Raw genomic sequence first — 9,063 nt, forward strand, 5'->3', positions numbered from 1 at the left:
GGATTGCTAATTATTCTATACATGGCGGTGCCACATCAACAGATAAAATGCCACATCATCAATTCGTTAGTCACCTATGACGAAATCTAACAAAAGTCTCATTTTTTAGTAACGTGCATAATTCGGGGAAATTTTTTAACATCACTAATCATTCGAGGGGACACACTCATATAATGATCATAGTTTAGGGGGGAAAATGTTATTTATTTATTAGAATATAACATAATTGGGTAGGGTAGGGTTGGGTACACCTATATACCCATACTTTACCATAAACTCTAATTTATCAGGTAATACCCTACCCATTAGGGTAGGGTACCCATGGGTAAACAGTTTTAAGGGTAAGATTGCCATCCCTGCGGAAATGGGAGAGATAGAGGGCGACTAGAGCTTAATTACGGGAAGAAAAAAAGTGAGGTAGGAGATTGGAGAAAGAAAAGAGAAGAGATAGGGAAGAGAGTTTCAATTTTGTTTTGGTTTTTTAGTTTTGATTTTTATTATTTGAAAGAAATTTAAAATTTAATATTTATGGTGTGTTTGGAAAGTCACCATGTAATTGGAATTGAGTGTGTACACCCTGGTTTTCCCACGGGTTGATTAGCAGGTCGAGCCTCGGACTAATCAAGGTTAGTCCGTAAACTTCCCCAGGTCGGAGATCCTGTTTTCCAGGTCGTACCCCCTTAGCTCGATGTATCTTCAAGAACTCGCCAAGGCTGCCCAAGACTGGGGGAAGGAATCCTTGAGGCCGAAGGTCGGGTCAGGGAAGCAGCTCGTGCCACGAGCTCCTCCTCCTAAGATCTCTGACCCTTTGTAAAATCAACACACGCAAGATAAACGTGCCTATATCTGACATCACGTGTCCGATATCTCCATGACTTCTCGGACACGCAGCAGGAATGTGCGTATTCAGACACCCACGGCTGGGTTGGGCCGTGCGGCCCATTATCTCATTTTCTATCGATTTGACCATACTCATGTGTCAGGTTTAGGAATTAATCATGAATGTCACAGAGTTGATATGACAAATAAGAAGGTCACGGGATGACCTCCTTACCAACTTCCAGGTGCCTTCTCCTATAAATATGGAGACCCTAGGAGTTGATAAGGGTTGGAAAAAATAGTCTCAGAAGAGATATACACTTTGTAACCAAAAATCCAGAATATATCAATAATATTGACTAGTGGAGTAGAATGATTTTAACCTTTGAACCACTTAAAAACGTGTCTTGAGTCACCTAGTTCATTCTCTAAGATTTCATCTGTGACGGTTCTACTTTCAGCACTAATCCCTTTCTCTTCTTCTCTTAATTACCTGTTGGCGAAGAACCGCGTCAACAAAGTGTAATTCGAAGTAATTACTCGATTTCATATGTTTGTCTGACTATGTAATTGCATAGTAACTGTATAATTGGATGTAATTAAATGGTCTCAATTACACTCTCAAATTCTCATAGCCCTCGTGAGAATTGTGTGTAATTACTAAATACTATCAATTTTAATTAGTATTTAGTACAAAATATTATTATTTTGTGTAATTACTAATTGTTTTGTCAAACATAACAATAGAAATTCATAAATAATTATCACTTGACGTCCAAAACACACATTGTATTTTAAAATATATAATAATTACTCAGATATGTAATTACATGGCCTAATAATTGCACAGTTGTTTCCAAACACAAAAATATGAAGGTATTTTGGTTGTATTGAAAAATATTTTGTAAAAATATAATTTAATAAAATATATGGTCTAAATATGTATTTGGCCAAAATAAATGACATTTTCCAATCATTAATTACTAATTCAACTAAATTTATATTTTGTCAAAAAAAAAATCAACCAAATTTACTAAGAAAATCAGCTAAATAATAAATATTTTTATTAGTAATTAATAATCTAATATATGCTTAAAAAATGTTTTTTTTTGGAATTTTTATTTATTTTTAATTTTTGAAAGAATTTATTTGAAAAAGATTTATTTTAGATTTTAAGGAATTGTTATTTATATAAGATTTTAAAATTATATATTAATATATTTTTGTGAAAAAATAAGATTGAAGATATATTTGTAATAAATTAAAAATATTAAAAACTTTTGCTCTAAATATTCTAAAAAAACTATGATTAAAGGGCAAAAATAAAAAAAAGAATATAATTGTAAAAGGAGAAATTGGTGAAAATGATTTGTTTTTTTAAGTGATTTTGTATTTTGATATACTTTTAATAATTTTTTGCAAAATTACCTCTCTCTAAAATTTAACTATTTATCTAAATTTTTCAACTAAATATTTAAAAATTTTAACTGACTGAATATTTAAAAATTTTAACTGACTGACCTATCTAAATTTTTGCACTGTTTAAATTATAAAAGACCTTTTAAAAAAAATTATTAAAACTACCCTAAAGTTACAAATGAATAAAAAAAATAGCACATTTTGACAAAAGTACCCCGTAACCCTGAAAAATATTTCCGCTGTAAGTATAATTGGGCTGGCTGGATACCGACCGAAAGCCGAGTAGGCCTAATACAGAAGTCCATAACATATAAATACCAATCTCATTTCTTCCATAACCCTCTTTTGAACCCTAGATTTAGGGTTACTAACATCCTCGCATAGTAGCTGCCTCCCAGTGTGCGTTGTCTGCACACGCGATATCGCAGCAACCAAAGACCAATTTACCAAGATGACGAAGAAGACAGAAAGGAAAGTCAGCATTTCCGGGAAACCGAAGCACTCTCTGGACGCGAATCGAACTGATAAGAAAAATGGTTCTCGTACTGCCGCCACGGTTCGCCGACTTCATATGTACAACACGAGGCCCAAGCGTGATCGCAAAGGAAAGATTCTAAGGAATGAATTTCAGTCTGACGAGTTGCCCTGTACCCGAATCCAACCCGACCGCCGCTGGTTCGGTACGCAATTATGCTTTTTTTTTTTGTATATTTTAAACATGGCGAACTTACACTTTTTGGGTACTGTCTTTCCCGTTGTAGAATAAAGTATTGGGCTCAGAGTTGTTTTGCTTAAAAGGAGTAATGAGCTTAGATAGAGTTGTATTGTTTTCTGGGTACTTACCGAAATTGCTGTTCTCGTTGGTTTGTGGAAGTACTTACTCTAGCGGGGAAGAGTTCATTATATTTGGATACTAGTTATGGTGTGAAGGAATTGCGGTTGTTAATTTTTATTTTGCTTGTCTGACATTATAGGAAATACTCGTGTTGTAAATCAAAAGGAGCTCGAGTTTTTCCGTGAAGAACTTCAAAGCCGAATGTCGAATAACTATAATGTTATTTTGAAGGAGAGAAAACTGCCTTTGTCTCTCTTGAATGATCACCAGAAGGTATGAATGATGCCTTTGTCTAGCATTCTTATCTATTCTGCGAAGGCATTGTAAGATTACCAATGCCATTTTGAGCTAGATTAATAGTAATGTTTCGATTTCATTGGTAAAATTATATAGCGGTATATTTTACATATTTTTGTTCTTATACGTGAAGCAAGCGAGAGTTCATCTACTCGACAGAGAGCCCTTTCAGGATGCTTTTGGACCAAAGACTAAGAGGAAGCGCCCAAGACTCTTAGCTGCTGATTATGATTCTTTACTAAAAAAAGCTGATGGTTCTCAGGGTAATTATTGCTCAAGCATTTCTTTTATTCTATCTCCAGCTCTTTTAGGGAGCTTATGGAATTATAACTTTTGAGCCCATTGTCATTGGTCAATTAATTTTTTGTGGATTTTTTTTCTTTCTTTAGAGACAAATTAAGCTTTTAATTTAGTATCACTGTCAAATTCATTTGTTAACACACATGATACGAGTATTGGACTCCTTATATTAGATTCCATTTAATACTGATTGCTTTTCTGTATAAGATTGTTTTGTATTTGAGGATAGTTTTTTGTGGTAATGTGTAGATGCATTTGAGGAGAAGCATGCTGATGATGTCAATGTTGAAGGAGGTGAAGGGGATGGATTCAGAGACCTGGTTCGACATAATATGTTTGAGAAGGGTCAAAGTAAACGTATTTGGGGTGAACTTTACAAAGTAATAGATTCTTCAGATGTTGTTGTTCAGGTCTGTACTTTACTCTAGGTCGATTATTTAAAATGATTTTAATTCACTTTCTATTGAAGTCAAACATTTGCTCATCTATAAATAAATATTGTCTTATTTGCTTGTCTGCTAATTTTTCATTCTTTCTTTTTTAACTTTTTAGTTTTGTTTTGTCTGATACATTGTTGATTTGTTATATAAGATTAAGGGATTTCATCATTAGATAATGCAATTTAAGGATGATGAACATCCGTGTCAATTTTCTTATAAAATGGGCATTGATATTCTAGGATCTTGTTTCATCCACCTAGAAACTGTTTAGTCACTGTTCTTACTTATGAGTGATGTATAAGCATTATAAGTAAATCAGTTAAACTTCTAGTATACTATATAAGATGATCATGTTAAATAGTTGCTAATAACTATTGAATGTTTTTTTTATTAAATCAATCATTCTTATTCTAAATTTTAATTTTCCTTGTAAAGTTGGCACCGATACTCTAGGATCTTGCTTCGTCCACCTAGAAATTGTTTAGTTCTTACTTATCAGTGATGTAGAAGCATTGTCAGTAAATTTAGTGACAGTTTTACTTATTAGTGATGTAGAAGCATTGCCAGTAAATCAATAAATCTTCTAGTATACTTTATAAGATAGTTTTCTGTTGTCTTACCATGTATAATCATGTTAAATAATTGCTAATATACTATTTAATATTGATTTTTTATCCCTCATTCTTCTTCTAAATTTCCTTCTCAACTTTCATGTTATAGGTTTTGGATGCAAGGGACCCACAAGGTACAAGGTGTCACCACTTAGAAAGGCATTTGAAAGAGCATTGCAAACACAAAAACATGATTCTTTTGTTAAACAAGGTCTGTTTCCCATCTCATGTTTTAGACATCAATGAGATATTTGAGGCTTGGGCTTTCCTTTAATTATTTTTGAACTCCCCTGTAACTTCTTAAAATTTTAATACCTGGTCTCCTCAGTGTGATTTGATTCCTGCATGGGCAACAAAAGGATGGCTGAGGGTACTATCCAAGGAATATCCAACTCTTGCTTTCCATGCTAGCGTTAACAAGTCATTTGGCAAGGTAACTATAGTATATCTGTATATTAATCATTTCATTAAATACAATTTACTATGCTGCACTGTCACTTGATTTTATCAGGTCATTTATTGTGGCTTAATTTTAGTTTTAATTTTTTTTGAAGGGTTCTCTTCTATCAGTTTTGAGACAGTTTGCTCGCTTGAAGAGTGACAAGCAAGCAATTTCTGTCGGATTTGTGGGATATCCCAATGTTGGGAAGTCATCAGTTATTAACACATTGCGAACGAAAACTGTAATAATCTTAATTCTTCTGATGCTTCTGGTTACTATTTTGCAATCCTACTTTGAATGTCAAATAGTCCCAAAAGAAACAAATGAGTAGGAACATATATCGTGCTTGTGTTCTTTATATTATAATATTTGTTGCTTCTTATTTAAAATAATAAAAATATAAACATATATTGTGGTTGTGGAAAATGTTTTCATGGTTATTTTGGCTATCACACAAGGTATCAATTCCTTCCAATTAAGGAAATCTATATTTTAAGATATTAAGGTATCCGTCGTGTTTTTTTTTAATTACAAATTTAGGCTTTACATTTTATGTTCAAAAAACATATATGCTATTCTGTTTGAGATGTTAAGTAGTGTTGACGTTAAGTTCGGAGGTTTTGATGCACATGATCAACCTTGGAAATAACATGTTCAAATGTTTTGACTGTACTTTAAAGAATTATGCTCAGTTGCTCTGTTTATACTTTTGTATATATTTTTTTTCCTTCTGATTTTCCATAGTCATGGGATTATGATTTAACTAGTTGGGCCTTAATTGTAAGCTTATTTATGTTTTATTTTTTCACAGGTTTGCAAGGTTGCTCCTATCCCTGGGGAAACTAAAGTATGGCAATATATCACACTTACAAAGAGGATTTTCTTAATCGACTGTCCTGGAGTTGTTTATCAAAACAACCATGACACTGAAACAGATATTGTGTTGAAGGGAGTGGTAAGATGCTGTTTTGTTTTTCATACTTCATTTTTTTGGATATACATAATTCATTCTTAGATTTTATTGCTGTATGTATGTCATGTAATAAATACTGATCACGAGAGAGATGATGCGGGTACTTTACTGTCAGGTCCGTGTCACAAACTTGGAAGATGCTTCAGAACACATAGGAGAAGTTTTGACTCGAGTTAAGAAAGAGCACCTGAAAAGAGCATACAAGATAAAAGACTGGTGTGTTACTTTATCTTTGTTATGATGTTTAGTGTAGTCATGTTAAATCTGAATTGTAATTTTGTTTAGAAAGTGAACACTTCTTTTTGGCTTGATTTTAATGATAGAGGTGATACTTAGGCCCAGTTTGGTGAAGTTATTAGAAAAACTATAAGTTATTTATTTAAACTTTTTTGGATTAAAGTTGTTTGGTAATCAACTTATCAAAGAATTTACTCATCAACAAAAATATTTTAATCAGATGTATAAAATATAAATATAGAAATTATTTTTAATTAAATTATAAAAAATGTTTTTTTTTATTTGTTATTAAAAATTATTTTTGTAACTTATATTTATAAGATCTTAATTATAATATACTATAACGTGTATTTTATTTTTCTTATTATTGTTACAGATGATAAAGATACTTGCACAGAATTACATGTTGCTGTTTCTTTTCATCCCTACTAGAAAAAATGTAACTATTTCATTATTTGATTTTCAGGGAAGATGACAACGATTTTCTAGTTCAATTATGCAAACTGTCGGGCAAGCTCTTGAGGGTAATTTTTTTTCCTGTATAGTTTCTGTGAAATGCTTGCAAGTTAATTCTGTCTACTTGTAGTGTTGATGATGTCTGCCAATTTGGAAAGGAAAATAAATAGAGAGAAAATCAAAAAAGGGTAATCTTGTAAACTAGACAGTGGATTGAAGATTAGTATCTTATTATTTTCTTTCTTTGTAGCTTTTTTTTTTTACCTTAGTTTTACTTGAACAAATTTGTACAAGAATTTAGGTCCCAATCTGTTTGCTCAACTGTGTTTGAGGTGATTGTGCTATACTTTTGCATATCCCCTTCGGAACCTGACATAATTTATCAACCAACCCCTGCGAACATCTCAATAGGAGTAAAATCCTTAAAATTCTCTTGCCTAAAAATCAATGTAAAAGAGTACTTTGACATGGCTACTGTTTTCACACAATTTTACCAAAAACTAGTGGCAGTTCTGAAATTCTTAATAAGAATATGTGGCAGTTGATAGCTGCAATTGAAAATTTTATGTTGTCTTTCTAGGGTGGTGAACCTGATTTGAAGACAGCGGCAAAGATGGTACTTCATGACTGGCAGAGGGGAAAAATACCATTTTTTGTGCCACCACCAAAGCAAGAAGAAGACGAGTCATCAATTGAACCCAATGTTAAAGGCATAGGCACAGATGCAACAGAGGATAGCAACAAGGCATCTGCAGCGTTTAAAGCAATTGCGAGTGTTATTACGTCCCAGCAGCAAATGACTGTCCCTGTTCAAAGGGATCTTTTTAGTGAGACCGAATTGAGGGGTGAAGCAGCTGAGCAGCTTCCAACTATCAAGAGGGAGACCGCCCAGCAACTTCCAGCTGCTAAGAGTGTGTTAGATAACCAACTTCCAGTAACTGAGTCTTAGAGATTTTTCTCTTAAAGAGCTTTGTGTCATTTGTAGTCCAGCAATGTAGGCTTTTTTATTCTTTTAAAATTATATCCAACTATATTATTATGTGGGCAAGAATTTTGTTTTATACTCCTGGCGGAGTTGGGAGAATATGGGAAGTTCTAAAGAGTAATATGTTGCTTTTTATACGAAGACAGCCTGCTAAATCCCGTTTTATCTTTTTTATATATCATATATATGGTGATTTTGTTATATACCAGTCTAAAACCAACTCTAATGCCGCCGGAATAGGTCAAATTCACAAAAATTACAGATTTGTTTTATTTTTTTAGAAAAAAAATTCGAATGCATATTGTTTGTTGTGCTTGGTTGACAGTTTTGACATGTAATTAAGCATGGGTGTCTTGTTCTTAGTGGTTTAAAATTTATAATTTATTGTACTCGTTGGAAAACTTGATAGTTTATGGATCTTAATATACCATATTTAAATAGGGATTTTATAATCATTAAAAATAGAGATTTTAGCACCATTCCCCCTAAGTTATACATGGATTCTCATTTTGGTCAATGAGTTTTTTTATTTTAGCAATCAAATCGTTTTTAACATTGTGTCAAAGAGTTAACAAATTTATCTTTTAATTTAAATACAACTAAATAAAAAGAAAATATATTTTCTCTTTCCTCCCCCTCCTCTTCTTCTTCCAACCGTTCATTTTTTTAGCTGTTTTTCTTTAAAAAAATGGAGCATTTCTTTTGCTTGTGTTTGTGTGTATATAAACTTTTCTCAAACAAGATAATATATATGTGTATGCTATATATATATATATATATATATATATATATGCAATTACTAAAAAATGGCTCGAAGAATCTCAGATTTTGCGAAAGCAAACTCTGATTGAGCAACCCATCTTACATGTATGGCTATATGCATATATGGGGTTGATTTAAAGTAGCTAGTTCTTCCAAACTAAATGGATGTTTTTAATATATCTTGAACTTGAGTATATAAACAATTTATATATATATATATACACAGTGACGAATGAGAGAGCTTCCTTGAGTGCCGCTTAACTTCTTGAAGGTCTTTCGTGTCCATGATAACTTGTATTTATATATACATGTGTATATTAATTTGTAAGAGAAAATTATATGCACACAAGTAGAGGACAAGCAGAAGAACGGTTCAATTTTTTTTAAAAAAGAAGTAAAACAGTTAAAAAATAAAATAAAATAACGGTTCGAAGGAGGAGGAAAAAGAAAGTATTGTATTTTACTAAAAATATTTCTTTTTATTATT

At 32.3% G+C, this 9,063-nt stretch overlaps 1 protein-coding gene across 1 annotated transcript; it reads left to right on the forward strand.

Moving 5' to 3' along the window:
• Nucleotides 1-2,558: 2,558 nt before the first annotated feature.
• LOC133796946 (nuclear/nucleolar GTPase 2) lies at nt 2,559-7,951 on the forward strand. The gene is made up of 11 exons (XM_062234653.1): nt 2,559-2,918; nt 3,213-3,346; nt 3,504-3,633; nt 3,920-4,080; nt 4,831-4,932; nt 5,050-5,154; nt 5,276-5,404; nt 5,975-6,118; nt 6,252-6,352; nt 6,840-6,897; nt 7,410-7,951. Exons 1-11 carry the CDS (start codon nt 2,690-2,692, stop codon nt 7,776-7,778), a joined length of 1,662 nt encoding a protein of 553 aa, XP_062090637.1. The 5' UTR covers nt 2,559-2,689; the 3' UTR covers nt 7,779-7,951.
• The last annotated feature ends 1,112 nt before the right edge of the window (nt 7,952-9,063 follow it).

The sequence above is a fragment of the Humulus lupulus genome, chromosome 8 (genome assembly GCF_963169125.1).
Source record: "Humulus lupulus chromosome 8, drHumLupu1.1, whole genome shotgun sequence".
In the NCBI taxonomy this organism is placed as follows: Eukaryota; Viridiplantae; Streptophyta; class Magnoliopsida; order Rosales; family Cannabaceae; genus Humulus; species Humulus lupulus.

Coding starts and splice junctions, on each gene's coding strand:
- LOC133796946 (XM_062234653.1), top strand. CDS start 2,690: ATGACGAAGAAGACAGAAAGGAAAGTCAGCATTTCCGGGAAACCGAAG. Junction 5,405..5,974: donor ACACATTGCGAACGAAAACT/GTAATAATCTTA, acceptor ATTTTTTCACAG/GTTTGCAAGGTTGCTCCTAT. Junction 6,898..7,409: donor TGTCGGGCAAGCTCTTGAGG/GTAATTTTTTTT, acceptor TTGTCTTTCTAG/GGTGGTGAACCTGATTTGAA.